Genomic DNA, 21350 nt, shown 5'->3' on the forward strand with positions numbered 1-21350 from the left:
GCATACGTGTGCTGTATGACTCAAATAGGGCTCACTCGACTCTACTTATGGATTTGACTTATTTAGGTCTGTCAGGGTTAAAATGTAATAAAGTGAAAAATATTCTCCTCATTTAGAAACAAAAGTAGGACTTATTACAGCTGTAGGGTGTTTTGAGAGCGGGCTGACATGGTCTCATTTTGGTACACACACACAAATACATTCCCACACACACATTTCTTCTTATCTCTTCTAGTCACTAATTATTAGATGTTTTGTGTTTTTTTCAGGCTGGTGAGGAATGGTGACAGTCCGCAGAAGATGGCAGTGGAGAATTCCTGCCGCAATCTCAACATCGTGAAGAGTGTCGGTGAGTGAAAAGAAAACACACAAATGCACACGCAGGAACAGAGGGAGGCCGTTGTGCTGTAACAATGCATGCTGTAATTTATTTGGCTCAAGTTGAACTGTGTAGGCAACTTTATTTGCAGCATGTATGTTGAATTTACAGCATGTATGTGCTGGATGTGTATGAGACGTATGCGTGTGTTAGTGTGTGTGTGTGTAGGATGAAGGCAGGTGGAGTGTGTGGGTGATGTCTTTTTAAATATATGCTGGAATAACTGCAAGAAAGAGTTATCCGCTTTCTTCGCCAACGCAGCGTCATTTTATATCATCTCTATTTCCCTCTGTCTATTTCTCTCTCTTATATCTGCATCCAGTTCTCTCTCTTCTTCACTGATTTAGTTTTTCTGTGTCTCTTTTTTATTGCTCTTTTCATCTCATCTCTTTGCTCATTTCCTCTCATTTTGTCTCATTTATCTGCTATCCTCTCTGTCATGTCGCATCTCTTCTTTTCTCTTCTTATCTGTTCTTCTTTCTACCTGTCTTTTCTCATATATTCTCACATTTTGTTTTCTATTATCACTTTCTTGTACGTATTTTAAAAAAATGCCAGAAATCAGAAAAATATTTAGTCATTCATATATTTCAAATCAGAATGCATGTCTAAATATATATTTTAAATATCTATTGTATGTTAATATACAAAAACAAGCAGAAATATTAGGCATATATATTCATATACTATGTTTAGTAATTATATATTTTTAATAAAATGTATGTCCAAAAATATATTTTAAAATACATTTTATGTAAATATACAAATATATATAATGTAAGGTAAATATGTAAGGCTAATATATTTTAAATATACATTGTATGTAAATATACAAAATATCAGTAATATATATTTATTATACATTTAAAAATATATCTATTTTGGAATGTTTTTATTAATTTATATATTTTAAGTCAAAATGTTTGCCCAAAATATATTTTAAAAATAAATTTCATGTAAATATGTCTGGAGAAAGCAGGAATAATACATGTTAATAATGAAATTTCAGCAACCCATTTACCATTTATATCGTTTATTCTATTGTTAGATTATTCTAAATTTCTCACATACTCTCTCTTCTCACCTGTTCCCTTAGTTTTTTTCTCTTCAAGTCTATTATCATCTCCTCTCCTCTCCTCTCCTCTCCTCTCCTCTCCTCTCCTCTCCTCTCCTCTCCTCTCCTCTCCTCTTCTCTTCTCTTCTCTTCTCTTCTCTTCTCTTCTCTTCTCTTCTCTTCTCTTCTCTTCTCTTCTCTTCTCTTCTCTTCTCTTCTCTTCTCACGCTCTCTGTTATATAAGCGACTGTGCTGAACACCCACCTGAAGGTCTTGTTGAATGTGACTGCAGGACATTATGCAACTGCTTTCCTCTGTACAAAATCAACCTTTTGAGAAGCGCGCGCACACACACACACACATACACACACACGCACACACACACACACACACACACACACGCATTCTTGTGCATCTGTCTTTGTGAGGACATTGACACAATGCAATGTCTAGTTCCTAACCCTAACCCTACCCATCACAACTAAGTGCCCGACCTGAACCCTTACCCTAAACCTACTATTAACCTAATTATAACTTTATCCTTAAAACCAGGTCTTGTCATGTCATGTATGTATATATATATATATATATATATATATATATATATATATATATATATATATAACTCAATTACATTGAACTCAGTCGATTTGTTATGTCAAGTAAGAGGCTCATGCTGCCTAATTGGTTGTTTAGAAACGTAAATGAGAAATATGCATTTACTATAGTGCACTTTTATCTGTGATGCAATGTCTCATCAGATAAAATCAAACAACTTGTGAAAATATTGTCCTTCTGAATCACCATTCTGTGCTATAATGTGTGTTTGTGTCCAGACGTTTTGTATCAAGAGTACCGCGACACCTCTAAGCAGCAGGAGATCGAGCAGCGTCGACAGAGAGATGGGCTCCCGGCTGCAGGGTCAGGGGTCACAGCTGCGCCTGCGTTGCAGCTGCAGTTGAGGAACAGCATGCATTCACTGAGCCTCTGGCAAAACCTGGAGGCTGTGAAGGAGAGTGGACACCTGAAGACCCTGGAGCCAAAGGAGATTATACTGCAGGAGGTGGGACACATGCTTTGAAGCAGAAATGGTGGCAGGTGGAGCTGGGGGAGGTGGAGGGGTTCAGAGGAACTCACTGCAGGACTAGTTTACAGTGAACACTGAATCAGACTATTTAAATGTTGAACTGACAGCAAAAACACTCAATAGCAATAGCAGTACACATCAAATGAATGTGTCTCTGTCTCTTTCCGTAGGCCATGTTTGAACTGGTGACCTCCGAGGCGTCGTACTACAAAAGCCTGGAGCTTCTGGAGACCCACTTTCTGCGCAACCCTGTGCTTGTCAACACCTTGAGTCAGTCTGACATGCACTTCCTGTTCTCAAACATCGAGGACATCATGAAGGCAAGCGAAAGGTGTGTGTTTGTGAGGCAATGTATGCGGTTGTTGTTCAATTTCTTACGCTTGTGGTTTCCGATTGTCAGTCTTGTCATATTTAATGCCTCTATTTTATGAAGGAGGCCAACAGGACAACAGTGTTTTGCAAATTTACCTAGAATCAGTTATAAATGGCTGCATCAGTTCAATTTTAGCAAATAATTGTGTATTTTATTTTAAAATGTGCAAAAAGCAGCCACAATATATCAGGGGAAATCAAGAATATATAATCATAACAATATTTTATCATAAGTATAATCTTATCTAATTTTAATCTTATAAAATTTTATCATAAATATAATCATAATAATATGATTATTATTATTATATTTAGATTCAAAATATATATATTTTAAAAATTCATTTGTTGTTTAAAAACAGCCCAAAACGTATCAGGAGAAATGCTAAAATATATTTATTTTGAATATATTAAGGAATTTATATTATATATAGTAATTTATATATAAATCAAAATATTTGTCCAAACTATGTTTCATAATATATGTTAATATTCATAATAAAATATATATATTCATAATCTATGTTAAAATATATCTGTTTTTAATACAATTAGTAATTTATTGATTAATAGTTTATTAATATATTTTAATATTATATATTCATATTGTATATAAACAGTTTATTAATTATTATTATTTTAATTTATATTTTAAATCAAATATATATCCATATCCATATCTATATATTGTATATTATTCTATATATTATTTGTTTGTTCATTTATATATTAATAGTTTATTCATTTATTTGAAATCAAAATATAAGTCCAAAATATATTTTAAAAATAAATTTTCTATATATTTTCTATAAATATTATATAAAAAAAACCTCTCAAAAAACAGCAAAATAATCTGAAAAATATATTTGTAATATTTGCTAAAATATATCTGTTATGAATACATTTATTAATTAGTTTATTATTAGTTTATTAATTTATATATTAATAGTTTATTAATTTATTTGAAATCAAAATATGAGTCCAAAATATATTTTAAAAATACATTTTCGATATATTTTCTATAAATATAAAAAACTGCAAAAGAATATGTCAGGAAAATCTATAAAATATATTAATAGTATTTGCTAAAATATGTCTTTTGAATATATTCAGTAATTTATACATTATTTGTTTATTAATTAATTTATAGTTTAAATCAAATATATATATATATCCAAAATATGTTTAAAAAATACATTTTTCTATGTTTATTCACATAATATAACATCTGCCTTTTTTAATCCAATAAGTATCTTTCTAATGTGTGGAAGTAGTTGATGTTTCAAACTTGTTTTGCCTCACATAATGGTCAATGTTAATTTCATTTCCATAGAAATATGGTACATACATTTGCTTCAATAAGATTTCAGAAGTGAAACTTCCTCCCATTCACCTTGATACCCATTATTGCCCACAGGCTAAAATTAAAGTGTTGGTGCGATTTGATACAGTCAGTCAGTCAGCTTTATAGCATGCAAATCCACCCACTAATGCGATGATTCATGCGCATGATTCAGGAGCAACTCTGCCCTTCCAAACCTGCTCTCGTACAGTGTGAAACATTGGATTACAAGATTGATTTGAGTTTCTTTCTTATATAAGATGTGTTTGTTAGTGTACAGCTAAACGAAAGCTATTGAACCCAAGTTAAAGTTTCTTGAAAGAGAAATGTTTGATTTCTGTAGCCACTAGTACCAGTAAACAAAACTGCACAAGTATATACCATTTCCAGTGGACTTTCACAGTACATATACAAGCAAGCATTTTCAGTTAAGATTGTTTGAGTTTGTGACAGTTCTCTGTTGACTCTTTAATTTTAAGAAAAGGAATGTGAGACTGAAGTCGCCACAACAGTTTTGAAATGTATATTGCAACTGAAGTAGGCTACATTGCGAACACAAAATGGGACTTAACCATGATGTTGCTGTCTCGATGATGACCTCATGCTTTCCTCAGGTTCCTCATGGATCTGGAGCACAGGATCGAAGAGTCCATCCTGATCTCAGACGTGTGCGACATTGTTTATTATCACGCTGTTAACCACTTCCAAGTCTTCATCAGCTACGTCATCAACCAGGCGTACCAGGAGAAGAACTACCGACGGATACTGTAAGAACATTTCTTACCTGTGAATATGAAAAATGGGAAAGATTTAGGGTAATTCAGTCATTTGTTGAAGGGCAAATATTTCAGGGCGCCTATTTCAGTGATCTCTGTCAGGTTGGAAGCACGTTTTTGGCGTGCTATTGTAACAAAATCATTGGTTACACTTTTATTTTGATAGTCTGCTTTAGACATTCTACTAACTCGAAGTCTCTTTGCAGCTTCGTCAACTTAGGCCCTGTTTACACCTACTATTAAGATGCATTTCAGATCACAAGTGGACAATGCTAAATAATACAGGTGTAAATGGGGTCTAAAATGTTTTGAGCTTGTCCACTTTCAACGTTCTCCAGAAGTAGTGGAAAACGCATTTGACCGGATTGCTTTCGCAGTATAAACGCTCATGTGGTCGATTGTGTTCAAACAGCCACAAAAGACGCCTACTCTCCGCATACTGACCTAATGAGTAAACATTATGAGAAGCGCACTAGCCAGACGGGATTTAAACTTTGACCCTGGATTGGTTTGAAGATGAAAAACATACCAAGCACAATGTTCTCTCACCATTCCTGATTTCTAACACACACTCCCAGTGTGTTCTTATGGTTATCAGAGCAGAAACTAAAGCTGCTGCTCTCCATGCGTTTTCCATCGTTTCTGGTCGTGTTTATGTGTAAACTGCATGAGCTTATTTCATCCATTAGATAGAAAGATCTGAAAAAGCCTATAGATTTACCCGCCCATAGATGGAGAAATCAGGACAGAAGTGGTTAAAAGAGGACAAAAGAGACGGATTTAAACACCAGGAGTAAACGGGAATGTGTCTCCCTAATATGCTTGTGATCTGATCGACCAAAAAATCTTAATACCAGCTGTAAACAGGGCTTGACTAATAGGTTAGGGTTAGTAGAATATGTAAACATGTTCTTGCAAAGTTACTTAAAGTAGACTATTGAAATAAAGTGTTACCCAATCATCTTATGGATACATAATATGTACTACAAAAGTATGTGAATTCATCTATAACTGGTCAATTTTGATATCTTGGGCTGTTTTACTTCTATAACATGTCTAGTGGATAGAAAACATCCAGTTCACATTTTAGTGTTTTTTTATTACATTTCATCTATTTGCATCTGTCGATTTCATATATTTGAAGGCAGTAGCACTTTTTAGTTTTATTCCTATCCACTGTATATTCTGAAGGGATTTGTTCATATATAATTTGCCTGATTTATTTAAAGTCGTCATGAAAGAGAAGATGGTCTTTTCTTCCCTATTGTGATGGGAAAAAAGTGGCTTCTTGAACAAGAAAACATGCAGGGCTGGACTTTTTGTCTTTCGAGAGTATGCATTTGATTTTGTCCTTCGGGAATTGATTGGATGGTTGGTGGATCTCCTGTGAGTCACAGGTTGTCCCGACCTCATGCCAGTAAACACATCATCAGAGAGATGACGTGAAAAGAGATATTCAAAATCCTCTCTGTAAAAACCTTTAACTCAGATATGTCAGAAGAATGAAACAATAATTTTGAACCTGACTTTATCCAAAGTTCAGACTGCTGTTCTGAAACCTATGCAAATTAGTGCATATTTAATTAGGTAACACCTCATTTGCATATCCGAACACTTATAATACAAAACAATTGTTATTGTTCTGTGATTAGTCAATGCATAGTGAATAAAGGTATATATTAGTTAAAATGTTTACCCTATTCACCTGTGGTGTTTTACCTTAACAAGAGTTCATTGGTTGAACAGATTCACTGGAGAGACAATGCTGATCAACCAGCTAAATTTGACTGATGAACATCCACTAAACCAACATGCAGATTCATTCTGGTCTGAAATGCTTTCTTTGTCTTTGTGCGTGTTAAGCTTTGGAATGAAATAGTGTTTCCTTGTTTGTGGCGTGACGGAAGCATTGTGTGACGTTGTATGTGATGTCTCTATAATTAAACGTGACACCGTGACTTGACTTGTGTGGTGGGTGTGGCTCATTCAAGAAACAACAACAGAAACTCATCGATGTTCCCACGATTACTTCACTTAGTGATATTCCATGACACTGTACATTTATTACAGTGATAGCTCACCCCAAAAAAGAAAAGACTTATGATAATTTATGTGATAATTTACTCACCTCCATGTTGTTCCAAACCGTATTAGTCTACTGATTTTCTTCTGTGAAAGAAGAAAGTGGTTTTTAATATCATTAATATACATGATATACATTCTCTGATAGCTTTGTGTGTTTATTGATTGTGCATGTGTAAATGGGAGGGACAGTTGTGTGTATTTGTTGTGTAAATCATTAAGTCAGGATGCATGTTGACCAGCTGTCTACCTGGATCCTCGCCTGAGGCTTCAGTCCTCGCTGTCTTGTGATGTATTGTGTGAGGGTTTGTGTAGCTGATTTCATTTGTGTGCGTTTGTAAGCCTTGTAAAGCTCATGGGACTTTCTGCCCACAGGCCCGGGGAGTTTTAGTTCTTTCAATTCTTGTTAAGATTAGGGTTAAATCCAGCCTGTGTGTGTGTATTACGGCCAAAACAACAGCTAGGTTGTGCATCAAAAACAAGCATGTTTTGTTGTTTTTAAACCACACAGGTTCATAAAGTCTAACCTCATACTCCGTCTTCCTGCTTTGTGACCTAGTTTAGTTCGTTTCAAATAGTTCATTGTGTTGTCCTAGAGGCGATAATCATTTTTACAACAATTAAGCCTATTTTTATCTTTAAGCAATGTAATGCAAAATTAAGAATCATTTGTTTAATGGAAATGCTTCTATAAACTCAATTTCTCATGCATGACCAATCTGCATTGCTAAACTTTGTACAGGCAGCTTGATTGATAGGCCACCTGCTGGACAACAGGCTAAACTGCACATATTTGTCAAAAATCTAAGTGAAATATTAGGCTGTGTTTGTAATATCATACTAACATGCTGATATCTCTGCACTGTGCTATCCAAAGTTTCTGTATGCAAAGAATGACCTAGCACTTTTGGCAAAATCAGAATTTATAGTAATGTATCCCAAAATGCAATGTGTGTCATATTTGACCCTCCATTTGAACTGTGCTAAAAAGAAATAACAGTTTAAATGAGTCACAAATGAGAGGGTTTTGTTTTTAAATAGTAGGCAATATACAGTATTTGTGCTGTATACGCCAGCGTTCAGCCTCAGGCCACTGAACATGACACTTGCTGAAACTGATGTGCATTTATGCAAATTATCTCAGTGATATAAAGAGCATATACTGTAGTTTGCATCAATAAGTTGCTGATCTTATTACTGTAAATCATTCCTTGGCTGTTTCACTTTTGGTTGTGGACTGTGAAAGTGGTTTAATACAACCCTTTGTTCTACATGTCAAGTTCTATGATTATGACAGATGCAAGCAGCTTCATATGACCGCAGTTCAGCAGAAAGGTGTTGTGTCTCAGGAGAAAATGAGTCTGGTCGTTTATAATACCACAACAGGATGCGTGATCTAAAGCCTTGTGTTACAGTTATATAGTGATGCATTAGGTTAAAGCTTTAGTGGTTTGTTCAAACCATTCAGGTACATTTTCTTAATAATATTTTAGCAGTAAAGATGTGTGATGTGTGAAACCAAAATGGTTCTTCTATATGGCATCGCTGTGAAAACCCTCTTTTGGAAACTTTTTTTTTGTAACTTCCCCTGCCTCAAATGCATACTTTCTTAAATATTATTTTATATTGTGTTTTGGCAGTATGCGGTGAGGTAATGTAACGTAACATTATTACCTTTTTTGTTCTATTGAGTAGTTTGTATTTTAGCTAGTTGCATTTTTTGAGTAGCTTGCCCATCATTGCCTCTGTGTTTCGCAGTCACACAGTCTTCATGTCGGCTATTTTTGCATCAACACAATTGTACACAAATGTCAGGAGTGTGCCTGTATCTTTCAGACAAGAAAACGCTCTTTTCCGAGAGAATATATCCATCCTGGAGAATCAGCCGAAAGTGAAGGGCCTCTCGTTCACCTCCTTCCTCATCCTCCCCTTCCAGCGAATCACACGACTCAAGCTACTTGTTCAGGTAAGCGTCAGCCAATCAGACGTCTCGAATAACTTGCGTAGGAATGAATAAGCCAATCAAATGTCTCAGAATTGGCTCAGTCTGTCTGAGAAATCTGCCACTTTTAACAAATTTTAAACTCCATGAATATTGTAAATTGCTGTTAATGAATATTGATAGTTAATTTATACATTATTTATGAAAACACTACATTGCTTTTGTATGCAGTTTGTATGTGTGTTGGTAAATGTGGTCTTTATCAAAACTGCTTCTTTGTGTTCCAGAATATTCTGAAGAAGGTGGAGGAAAACTCTGACAGAGAAAAGACGGCCATATTAGCACATCAAGAGTTGGAAAGGGTAAGTGTGTTTTGATTTCAGGGTGTGGTAATGAGCCTTGTCATTATGTTTCATTGTCTCTGGACTTTCACCTGTCGAGCACACCTTGCCTTGTTGTCCGCGTTACCATGGTTACCGTGCCACACCTCTCGTAGCTGCAGAAACACCCTCAACATGACTTTAACAGCTGTTGTTAATTGTTTTTCTTTAAATATCTTAAAGCGAATATTGCTGGGATCATGTGATGTTGGAATTAAACTGCTATTCAAGTTCACAAACTCAAATTATTTGTTTTATGGCAACAATCATAATGCCAAAATGTATCCATGTGGGGCTTTGTTGAGGTTGTTGACAGGAAATACATCATCACTAAAGTAATTAACAACAAAAAGTGCACCAATGACCACTTGATATAATAAAACGCCATACAATAAATAGAAATAAAACACGTGCAAATGTATCTGACTACCTTTAACTGGTAAGGCTGCTGTCATTTTGGTGTGGTTGGTTTGTCATCAAACATTTTCTCTAATCATATGATTCAGATAACCAAGACTCTCGAACAGTTATTATTCAATAAAAACTTGCTCAGTGTCCCAGAGGTCATCTGCGGTTTGCACATTTATAAAGATTTGTTAAATCTTTGTAAACAAACAGCTTATACTTGAACTCCTAGTTGGGGTGAAACTTGTAAGTGTTATTTAGTCAAACTTGTTCTTGTGTGTGGGAGTTTGTTATTTTAACAAGGATGAGCGCATTTCTGAGGAAATAGTAAAACCTGATGAACTGGAGATATTCCCTCAAAGAAATCAGTTTAAAAATTAGCTAAATAATGGTCAGTTTTCGTATCGAACAATGCCTGTTGTATTTCAAGGTTAGGGTGAGTGGTTGGGTTGGTGTAGATGCTTATAATTGGCTCATGTTAAAATAGAAGTGAATTGGAAATCCCCACAAAGATATAATGCACGTGTGTGTGTCATTGTGGTTCTCAGATTGTGAAGGAGTGCAATGAAGGTGTGAGGAAGATGAGTCGCACTGAGGAGCTGATCAGCATCGAGAAAACGCTTGAATTCAAGTCAAAGGTACACAAAAGAAGTCAAATGATTCATTGTGAAGATGTTGTGTCATAACAAGCTCTGTTCACCCAAACATGCAATCGAACTGAATGTTGACTGGATACGGTCTAAGTATCAAAAATAAAATAAAAACTTTACAAGAGTAGCACCATGCACTAAAATCCAAGTTATCTGAAGCCAGAAAATATGTTAAAAAAAGATTATTGGAGCAGGTTTTACAAGAAAGTTCTATTTCAGTCTAAAAATGTCAAATTTCTTTGTGATTATTTGTGAAATTTACTAGCAAAAGCGAATACTGTTTCAAACCAAATCCTACACCAAATTTATTTTTTAGTGTAGCATTTCTAATGTTAATCGTCTCGTTTTATTGTACATTATTTCAGGTGCCACTTTTTTCTTTCAACAGTTCAGTTTGACCCAGTGTGACTATTTACAGTAACTGCGCCTTTTTTTTCCATAAAATAAAAGCTGTATGTGAGGAACGGACTGAAACTGAAGTCATTATGCACTGAGAATCTCTTGTGCGGTAGCTCTAATGTAGATCTCATTTGCATGCGCTTATTGAAACGATGCATCTCATTCAATTATGAAACATATGAGACCCAATGGCATATGTTAATGTCAAACTTTGTGCAACAAATTTTCACATCTTGAATGACATTTGAGGGCTGGAGTATAACTCTTTTTAGAGGTTGACTGACATGCATGTTCATGCTGTAAAATACGATCAATGCGAACATTCTGCGAACATCTCATTAACATCTTCAGAGTTTGAAGCAGCACGAAGGTGTGTAAATGACCACATACATTAAAAATGTATTTGGGTCACACTTTAGTTTAGGGTCCAGTTCTCACTATTAACTAGCATGCATTTTACTAGGATGTTTATTAGTACACTATAAAGCACATGCCTTGACCATATTCTACATCCCTCAATTCTACCCAATACCTAAACTTAACATCTACCATACTATTGATAAGCGGTAATTAGGAGTTTATTGAGGCAGAAGTCATAGTGAATAGTTAGTTAATAGAGAATTGGACCCTAAACTAAAGTGTGACCAAAAATTGTGTCCACTATCCCTTTAATTGTTGCTAGAGTCCTTGGTAAGAAGTGTTTACTCATGTATCAGAGCGAAACTCATAAGCCCATAAAGAGCAGCTGTCGTCTTCTCCTGTTTTCAGTCCGTGCCGGTGATTTCTCACTCTCGCTGGCTGCTGAAGAAGGGTGAGGTGCAGCAGATGTCTGGACCCAAGAGCACTAGGACCATGCGCAGCCGCAAGCTCTACCACCCCATTTACCTGTTCCTGTTCAATAACCTGCTGCTCATCACCAAACGCAGCTCCAGGTCTGTGTGACGCCATCAGCTCAACCTCCGTCAAATCATAATGTCATCATTCGCTCAATGCCAATGTTGAAATCTACAGAGATTAAACACAATTTACTGACACCGAAGGAGATGAAAATGAAATAAACAGTTATTTAACACAGAGATGGCATCCTTTGAAATATGCGGGGAAAAAACTCACAGATATAGCTTAATGTCCATTGATTTGTTGATATTAATTGTCAAAAGATGACTGCTGAAATGGCTAAATATTGTCTGATTCATGGACATGTTTCTTGGGTTTTCTATGTTTGTTTTTGCTGTATTAATGTTGTTTACTGTCTGTTTCAGTGGAGAGAAGTACCAGGTCCTGGACTCTTGCAGTCGCTCCATGCTGAGGACTGAAGACCTGGAGGATCAGGGTCAGATGCTGGCCTCGGTGTTTGTGCTGAAACTGCTGGAGAACCAGGAGGACCGAGAAGTCAGCTACATGCTCAAGAGTGAAAGCATGTGAGAACACAGTCCTAAGCCATTATCTCAGAGATTACAAAGATGTTTGCTTTGTGCACTAATGGCGCTCTGAATGTTTACAGAAGCGATAAACTGCGCTGGATATACGCTTTGACTCCAAACCGCCGTACGAGATTCCTCTCAACCAGCACTCACCAGCCAGGTACATCACATATATATGTGTGTCTCTTCTAAGGAAACGGATAGCTTGTATGTTTGGATAAAAGTTCAAGCTGCTAAATGTTAAAAAGAGATTTCTATGTCTGAACCAGGCAAGATTATTCGCATCTCTTCCATGATTTTGTCCTATTAAGACGTTTCCATTTATGTCTCATCACACTAGTTAGCTCCGCCCACAGCAAACTGTCATTGGCCCAGAACGTCCCGATAATAGAGGCATGTTTTAATTTAATTTAATTAAAAAAAAATGTTGTTTACATTATTTTATATAAATAAATAATATAAAATTATATGTACTGTGTGTTTTATTTAAAATATTAAATAAATAATATAATAATATTTAATGATAATATTATAAAACAAATATATTAATCATTTATTTATAGTTTATTTTATTTATAATTATCTAAAATAATTTAATCTAAAATAAAAAGTATAATAATTAATATATTATGAAATAATGTAATGATTATAAATCATATTTACTTATTCATAATATAAAATACTTAATATAATAATACAATAAAAAAGTCTAGTATTATATATATATATATATATATATATATTTATCTGTCATAAGTTGAGTTAGTGTAAAATTATAAAATAATTAATGTAATAATACATATGATATATATTTCATTTAATTTATTTTTAATCTGTCGTGACTCATGAGTTGAATTAGTGTGTTATACGGTATATATAATATTCTTATTTATAAAATAATTGATGTATAAGATGTATATATGATGTATAATATTTAATTTAAAAAAAAAAATAAAAAAAAAAAATAATAATATAATATATTTATTTTGTTTATATTATCAAATAATGTAATATAATAATAATAATTTTTTATTTTATTTGAATCTGTCATGAGTTGAATTAGTCTAATTAATACTGTGCTCAGTATGATTTATTGTTTTTGCTGGTGCACGTCAGATTCTCAGCAGGTTCAGTGTATCCAGTCGTACTCCTCTCAGGAACCGGATGAGCTCTCTGTAGAAATGGCTGATGTGCTTCACATTCTGGAGTGTACAGATGATGGTAAGAAATCAAAAAAACACATCGACACACACACTAGGCGTCCTGAAAAATCTGTCAATGTTTACGTAGTCTCTCAATAAGCCATCCAGCTTCATCGGTCTTTGCTGTTTTTGGCGAGACCAGATCCGCATCTGTCAAGTCTGATCATCAGCCGTCAGTTGTATAAACTAGTCTCTCACTATGTTGCTTCCTGTCGTCTGTTGGTTTTACTATATTTGTGGCATGTCCTTCCTGTTTTTTCTTCTCTCTGAACCTGGATTGCATGTTCGTCTCTTTCCCTCAGGCTGGATGTTTGGTGAAAGGTTGCACGATGGAGAGAGAGGATGGTTCCCCTCACGCGTGGTGGAGAAGATCATGAGCGCAGAAATTCGGGCTCAGAACCTCAAAGAGTGTCAGCGTATCCAGCAGGCTCAGGAAGGAGCGCAGGGGTCCCGGGCCGCCTCCAGGGGGCGCCGGCCAGCCAAAAGCCCCCAGTACACTCCCACCTGGACTGACCTGTAGAAATAACATCACATGACCACCACCACCATTCGTTCTCCTGATTCCTGACCTGGAATTAAGTGACGTCACCTAGATGTACGGTGGACTGATAGTCATTCTGTGTCCAGTGTTTTATTGAGTACGTGAGTCACACTGAGGACTCGACAGGGTCGTGGAACAGATCTTGCACTATAAGCACTTGTGTTTTTGAATCGCTGCTTCCATACAGTCCTAACGCGCTGTTAGCATGAAGGATTTCAACTTCCGCAATCACACACGGGGGACCACTTTTCTGACGTCGACGCATATGAGCTGAAGGAAAAAAGCTAAATGCTACGTCAGGACTTTTGTAAAGTCATAATGCTTCTCTTGAAAAGGAATGTATTAATGTGCATGGTCACACCTTTTACTGACAATACAGGTTTGTGTTTTTAAACTAACCTCTGAGGACAAAGAGGATGTACTGTATGTACCTCTCATCCACTTGAAGAACAAAAAAAAGAAAAAAAATAAGAGAGAAAATGAACAAAGTTATTCATCTGCACATATCTGGAGGTTTGAATGCGATTTTTGTTTCATGTCCTTAAACGTGAAACATGGAAGTAAAAAATGCAGATGAAGAACACTGAGGCGGTTTTTGCACGTGCTGCATGAAACACGTACACACACACACACACTAAACAAATGTTTTTCCTACGCAAACACACTACACACACGAGAGTAATCTTGTTAAACCAGTCTAACACCATGTCCTAACCAGATGCGACACGGGAACTTTTCAGCAACAAGCCATTTGTTCACACCGAAAGCGAAAATGCTCAGTGACGTCACGTGACACAGTGATGTTTAATATCAACCAATCACCTTTTTGATACAGACATAACTCAAGTCTCGTTATACAGTTAAAAAAAAGATGATCACCTGTTTGTTAACTCTTGAATGCACAACTAATTAAAAAAATCAAATATATACTGTACATTGCAACGTCGTCCACAATTATCAAGAGTCTGTGCGCTACAATATAATTATATATCATTTTATTTTTAAAGACCTTTTTTGAAGTCTGTTAGGCTATTGGAATGTAATCTTTTTTGAGATTTCGGGCTTTGGTCCACAAATGTATGGCTGCATCCAAAATCACATGCTTCCCTACTATAGATAGATTTCCGATGACGTCACATTTCTCCCGCAACTCCTTACGGCGCCATCTTGTGTGTCAAGCGTTTGTGTTACGGAGCATGATAATATCCTGAATCGGCATTATTCTGAACATGAAAATCATACTATTATTCTCCGTTTGGCTGGAGTTAATGTTCAGTGCTGCTTTTGTGAACATTTAGAGGTTTTGTGCTCTGGAGATGTGACACTTTATCTAATAATTTCCAAGATGGGCTAGCTAAATGCGCTAACGTTAGCTCTCATCGGCTGTCAAATCGCTGTACCCAGGCGGCTACCATCGACACAGCCCTTGAGAGGTGTTGGCTGGGCAGAAGCACACTCTGACGATTGTCCACCTTCATCACTTTCTCTGTGGCCACATCAGCTGGTCGAGCCAGAGGCAAAGGCTAAACCTGGAGCACATCGCTCCGTGCCTCTGCTCTCCATCTCTCTTCTACACTAAATTAGTTCGGAGCGTTGTGGGTTTTTTTTTACCCAGATGGTGTTGTCTTGACACTGAGTCTAAATGTACCGTAAAATAAAGGCTGTGCAGATATCAGCCGCCTGGCTACAGCGATGTGAACCGCCAATGCAGGGCTCCAGACTAACATTTCCACGAGGGAGAGAGAGCAAGACAGCGCTTAGTTTGGAGACGGTGAAGTTTTGTTTACACTTTCGCCTGGCTCCGAAGAGAGAGGGAGTGTGCGCGTGCGCGACCGGCTCTCTCTCTCTCTCTGCTCGTTCTTTCAGTTAAACATGCGCCCAGTTCATCTACATTACTCACCGATCAAATAAGACTTTGGCGGGACAAAAATTCACTTTGGCGGGCGCTAAAACAAGTTCAATGCAGGAGAATTCATGCGTGAATTTAACTGAGTAGTAACGTTACATGACCATGCACTCGCACAAATGCGACCATATAAAAATTTAACTCGCACATTCTAACAAAATAATTGTATGCTTGCAGAGACTTTCTTCCTCTTAATTCGTCAAAAGTGTACGCACTAACGGTGTGGATGAGATACTTGGCAATGTCCATTTCCTGAATATCGGGGTACGCCGCAGGATTAGCCTACCAGTCCTCTTTCGACATTCCATCGATATAACTCAATTTCTCATCATATCTTGCCTTGCAAACATCGTCTAATGTGTCCCTGTAAATAACCTTCACCTTGTCGCCAGGTTTGGAGGAATTTGTCATCGTTATCTCAACACAAAAGAGTCAAAAATACTTTATATTAACTGGCTTTCTATTAATGCAGCACAGTGGCTTACTGACAGCTTTGACACACAACATGGCGGTGCGCCGCAGAGGATAATGGGTAATTCGCGAAACGGAAACCCATCTATAGTAGGTGAAAAACAGAATGAGACAAAAGACGTATGTCCGAATTCCCAGTACTCATTAAATAGTAAGCAAAAAGTACCCGGATGACCTACTACTTCCGGCGAGATTCTGAGTGTGCAATGCATACGATGAACACTTTACTATCCCATGAGGCCACGGGAGAGGATTTGTGAATGGCAGTGAAGCGACAGTAACTGACGCTGGTTGGTCACATGATAATAACAGCATGGCGGATGTAGTACGTCCAGATTACATTCATACTGTACTATTTTAGCGGTCGCGAAGTAATTACTTATTCAAAATAAGTACCTACTCAAGTAGGGATGCGATTTTGGACACAGCCCTTATGAAAATAATATAAATTTAGCAAATATGAGATGCAATTGTATGACTAGAAAATAGCGGTCTGGAAGTGCTGACAAGATGGCTGCCAAGTGAGCTGACTTTCCTTAAAGGGACAGTTCACACAAAAATGAAAAATTTCATCCACATGTCGCTCCAAACCTACCTTTTTTTTTTTTTGCAAACCACAAAACGAGATTTTAGGCACTGTTTTTTGCAGCATGATGCTTGTTATAGCTAGTGAGTGCAAAGACATTCATTTGCGTAGAATAATTGCTTTTGTCACCTTATTACATCGCATCTGGTTTGGACAGAGTTTAACAATCTTTTTCAAGAGAGAATGTAACTTCCATGAGAGATTAATCTTGCTGCTCTGCTGGAGTAGGTGTTTTTATAAGTCGTGTGCATGTTCATATGAAAACATGTAAATAGATATTGCCAAATAATTGTCCCATTTCATATTGTAAAAAGATAATTTATTGTTAATGAAAATACATCTTGAATGTTGAGACCTTGTCACCCCCGTCTCATCTCATCTAATAAATGACAAACACCCACTTTGTGTCTTTCTTGGATGTTTTTTTTCTCTAGTCAGAGTGTATTTTTTTAGTTCTGTTAAACATCTTGATATTTAATGTGGGGAAAAAAAATAAGGTAAGACTTGATTTTATGAAAAGTGTCTCTGTGTGACCCATTGTTTTGATGGTATCCTAAAAGGTATGTTGTTTTAGAGACGTTGTATGTAGTTACATGTTAGAATATTCTGGTAAGCAATTACGAAGAAAGTTTTTAATGTGATGTGCGCAGATGAATCGTTCACAAGATATAACCAGGAACGTGTTCATGTTGATTTTAATAGCAGATTACAAACTTATTACTAGTCTTAGTAGTTTCACCCAACAAGCTGTTTCCTGAAGCTCAGGCTTTGCAAAAAACACCAGCTGCAGAACCAACAACACCACTTCCTCTTTCCCAGCTCTTCACACACATCTTTTACTCCGAAAAACACTGTCAAGAGCTCACATGTTATCCAAGGAGAATTTAGGATGGAGTGGTCTTGAAATGTGAGCATCAGTCTGAGACCCTGTAGAAATATACAGTACTATTTCACTTGGAATTCCATACATTTGTCGAACAAACTGTATATAAATTAAAATTTTATTGCACTAAAAAAAGTTTCTCTTATTTTGATCCTGGTGTTTTAATATTCACACTTTTGGCTTGGATTATTCAAGATGCTTCCTTGCAGATAAAGATTAAAGTGAAATGTAATGTGGATATTAATCTCGACTTAGTAAACTTGTGCAGGTCACACGAGTAAAATCCACTTCGGTAAGTCCAGATAAGCAGAGAAGCTTATATACAAAACTATTTTAGATGGAGAGATATGATTGATTTTTCATACAGACAAGTGCAGCAGCTAGAAAAATATTCTAGATGACATTACAATAACTTCTTATACTTACTTATACTTCTTAACTTCTTCTTATGATGTAGATATAATCAGGAATTTTGAACATTGTTAGATGGAGATACAGTTTTAGAAATGTCTTGGTATGATTTAGATTATGTGAAAAAACAGGGCATGATATTTTATTATACTCTATATAAATGACTCTGTTAAAAATTAAAAGATAGGCTACAAAGTTACACTTAAAAAAAAAGTTAGAAGCACAACATCAACAAAAGTCAAAATAAAAATAAAAACTTCAGTTGAGATGCTCTTCTGACATCTAGCGGTGAGAGAATGTAAAAGCAGCTGTGAGTTTTATGCAATCAGTGGCTGAACAAATGAATTAATCTATATCACATTTCAGAGTCTTATCTTATATAGAAACTCTCGCCTGATGGAGAAACGTTAGTATTGGCTCAGTTTAAAGATGGAAAATAGTTCATATTTAGTAAAATCGGTTTCTGGTCTAGGCCTATTGGCTGCGGAATTAATGGATGCATCGTTTTGAAGAGAAAGCTTCAGCATGTCCTATATGTTGTTTTATTTGTTATCAGTTACATACATAATATCTAAATTTATCTACGATAAATATATCGTATGACGTATGTGGCCGGTTAGCTCAGTTGGTTAGAGCGTGGTGCTAATAACGCCAAGGTCGCGGGTTCGATCCCCGTACTGGCCAAGTGTTGTTTTAAACTAAGATTTTGCAAATATTTGTGAACATTTTATAAATAATTGTATGTTAAAATAATTGTTATAGACCTTAAACATTAACTATTAACTTACCCTAACTATTTTTCATGAATTCCCACGGTCCACATTCCACAAGCTAAGCAAATGTACAATCAAGAAGATGACCACATGATTGTCTGCAAATCCACTGATCATGCATCGCGCATGCAGCTCGGGGGTGCTTAGTTCTCAATATCCCTCATCGTCTCCTCGCTCCTCCGTCCTCCATTCTATGAACAGGTGTTGTGCCAAATTTCGACGCCCGCCAAATTATTACCCCCCCTAGTATTGGTAGGTTTAGGATTAGTTGTGGGGGAGGGGTTAGGATTAGGGGAGGGGTTAGGATTAGGGGAGGGGTTAGGATTAGGGGTGAGATTAGGATTAGGCAATCAGGTACTGACTTCAACGAGGGGGGTAATAATTTAGCAGGGGGTCGAAATTCGGCACAACATGGGGCCTCATTTATAAACGTTGCGTACGCACAAAAGAAGGTGTACGCCGCTCTCTACGCAATTGGTATTTATAAAAAGCAAACTTGACGGGAAAATGTGCGGTCTTTCTTGCAAACTCTGACCCAACGTACGCACAAAAACGGGTGAAATGAGAAATGGCGACTCCGTCGACAGATGGAAGAAACATGTGGAAGTGTGTGAAACTGTAGACCGTTGTGTAAAAGAAATGGCAATACTGCCTCGGCTCTCATAAATAACATGAAGACTTCACAAAGCAAGTCGTACAATTAACAGCCCACACGAACACCCGTTTGATTGATCTGCAGTGTAAAACAAACAAAATCAAACGAAAATTACAACAAAAATGCAAATGAACACATATTTGCAAAAAGAAAAGTGAAATATGTTCTGCAATAATATTGGCATGTTACGCAATTCATCCTCATAAATAATATGGTAAACAGAACGAAATAATGTACAAAACTGATATTCTCGTCAATGTGTCCGTCTGGCGGAGCAGATATAGATGCAATTAGATAGACAGATAGATAGATAATTAGGGAGATATATAGATAGATAGATAAATAGATAGATGTATTAATTGTCCACTGGGGAAAGTTGTTCTCATAGTAAACATTTCTTCATCAGCTACGGAATCATGGTATTCATGCATATGCCTTTAGTTTGTTTTATTTTTGATAAAATAACGTATAACGTAGCCTATGTCTCAACCATTCAGAAAGCTGCAAGAAATTACATTTGCGCTGAACTATTTCCCATTTACACGTAGATTATAACCGACATCTGTAGCTTGTCAGATGCAATTAAATGGGTGGAAATAAAATGCCCCATCACAATGCGTAATGACTCACAATGGCTGATCTTGCGCTCTTAGAAGATGTGGCAAATGGAAGGATTCGGAGTGAACGCATCTTCAGACAGCAAGAAGACTTGCTGGCAAACAAGGACGAGTGGCTTATGAGCCGGTTCCGACTTCCTCGAGCCGTCCTGTTGGACCTCTGCGGTCTTTTGGGCCCAGCGTTACAGAGGAGCACTCGGAGGAACCACGCCATGCCAGTCCCTCTTCAAGTCCTGACAACACTAGGATTCCTGGCGACTGGCACTTTTCAGAGGGAATTGGCTGACAGGTCAGGTATATCTCAGCCGACCCTTAGCCGGGTAATGCCAGAAGTGTTAAAAGGCATAATAGCTTTGTCCCATGAATCCATAAAGTTTCCATACACGGCGGGTGAACAGGCAAACAAGAAAGCTCAATTTGCAGCTATGTACGGTTTCCCAAATGTAATCGGTGCTATTGACTGAACAATGAAAATGCTTTCATTAATCAAAAGCATTTCCATTCAATCAATGTCCAAATTATTTGTGATGCAGACATGTTGCTCACTAATGTAGTAGCTCGGTGGCCTGGGTCAACCCATGACTCATTCATTTTAAGACACAGCAGTGTTGGACGCAGACTCGAGGCTGGTGCTGTGCATGATGGCTGGCTTCTAGGTACGTTTGATTAATAGACATTTCACATTTTACTGTACTTTAATGTCTTAACCCTTTCACTATCCTTGCAGGGGACAGTGGATATCCCCTCAAACAGTGGCTGCTTACGCCTTTCCTCAACCCACATAGTGCAGAGGAAAGGCACTACAACATGTGCCACAGCCGAGCTCGCGCTATAGTGGAGCCTGGAGCGCACCATCGGCCTGTTTAAGGGCAGATGGCGCTGCCTCGACTGCACTGGAGGGAGGTTATTGTACACTCCTGAAAAGGTGTGCCAAATCGTGCTGGCATGTGCTGTGCTACACAATGTGGCACAGCTTAAAAACGTGCCTCTACCCCCTGACGCCGATTGCTGTG

General features: G+C 37.0%; 1 protein-coding gene across 1 annotated transcript in view; it reads left to right on the forward strand.

Moving 5' to 3' along the window:
* The window catches only part of ngef (neuronal guanine nucleotide exchange factor), a 24768-nt gene extending 10233 nt beyond the window's left edge, over positions 1 to 14535 (forward strand). Inside the window, exons 4-15 of the mRNA XM_079885508.1 lie at positions 270 to 349; positions 2270 to 2496; positions 2691 to 2851; positions 4849 to 5001; positions 8929 to 9058; positions 9322 to 9396; positions 10368 to 10457; positions 11637 to 11800; positions 12131 to 12289; positions 12373 to 12452; positions 13409 to 13513; positions 13797 to 14535. Coding sequence (XP_079741634.1) covers positions 270 to 349; positions 2270 to 2496; positions 2691 to 2851; positions 4849 to 5001; positions 8929 to 9058; positions 9322 to 9396; positions 10368 to 10457; positions 11637 to 11800; positions 12131 to 12289; positions 12373 to 12452; positions 13409 to 13513; positions 13797 to 14014 — 1642 coding nt within the window. The 3' untranslated portion in view covers positions 14015 to 14535. The remainder of the gene's footprint in view (positions 1 to 269; positions 350 to 2269; positions 2497 to 2690; positions 2852 to 4848; positions 5002 to 8928; positions 9059 to 9321; positions 9397 to 10367; positions 10458 to 11636; positions 11801 to 12130; positions 12290 to 12372; positions 12453 to 13408; positions 13514 to 13796) is intronic.
* Positions 14536 to 21350: the final 6815 nt, after the last annotated feature.

This window comes from Squalius cephalus (genome assembly GCF_949319135.1).
Source record: "Squalius cephalus genome assembly, chromosome: 11".
NCBI classification, from domain to species: domain Eukaryota; kingdom Metazoa; phylum Chordata; class Actinopteri; order Cypriniformes; family Leuciscidae; genus Squalius; species Squalius cephalus.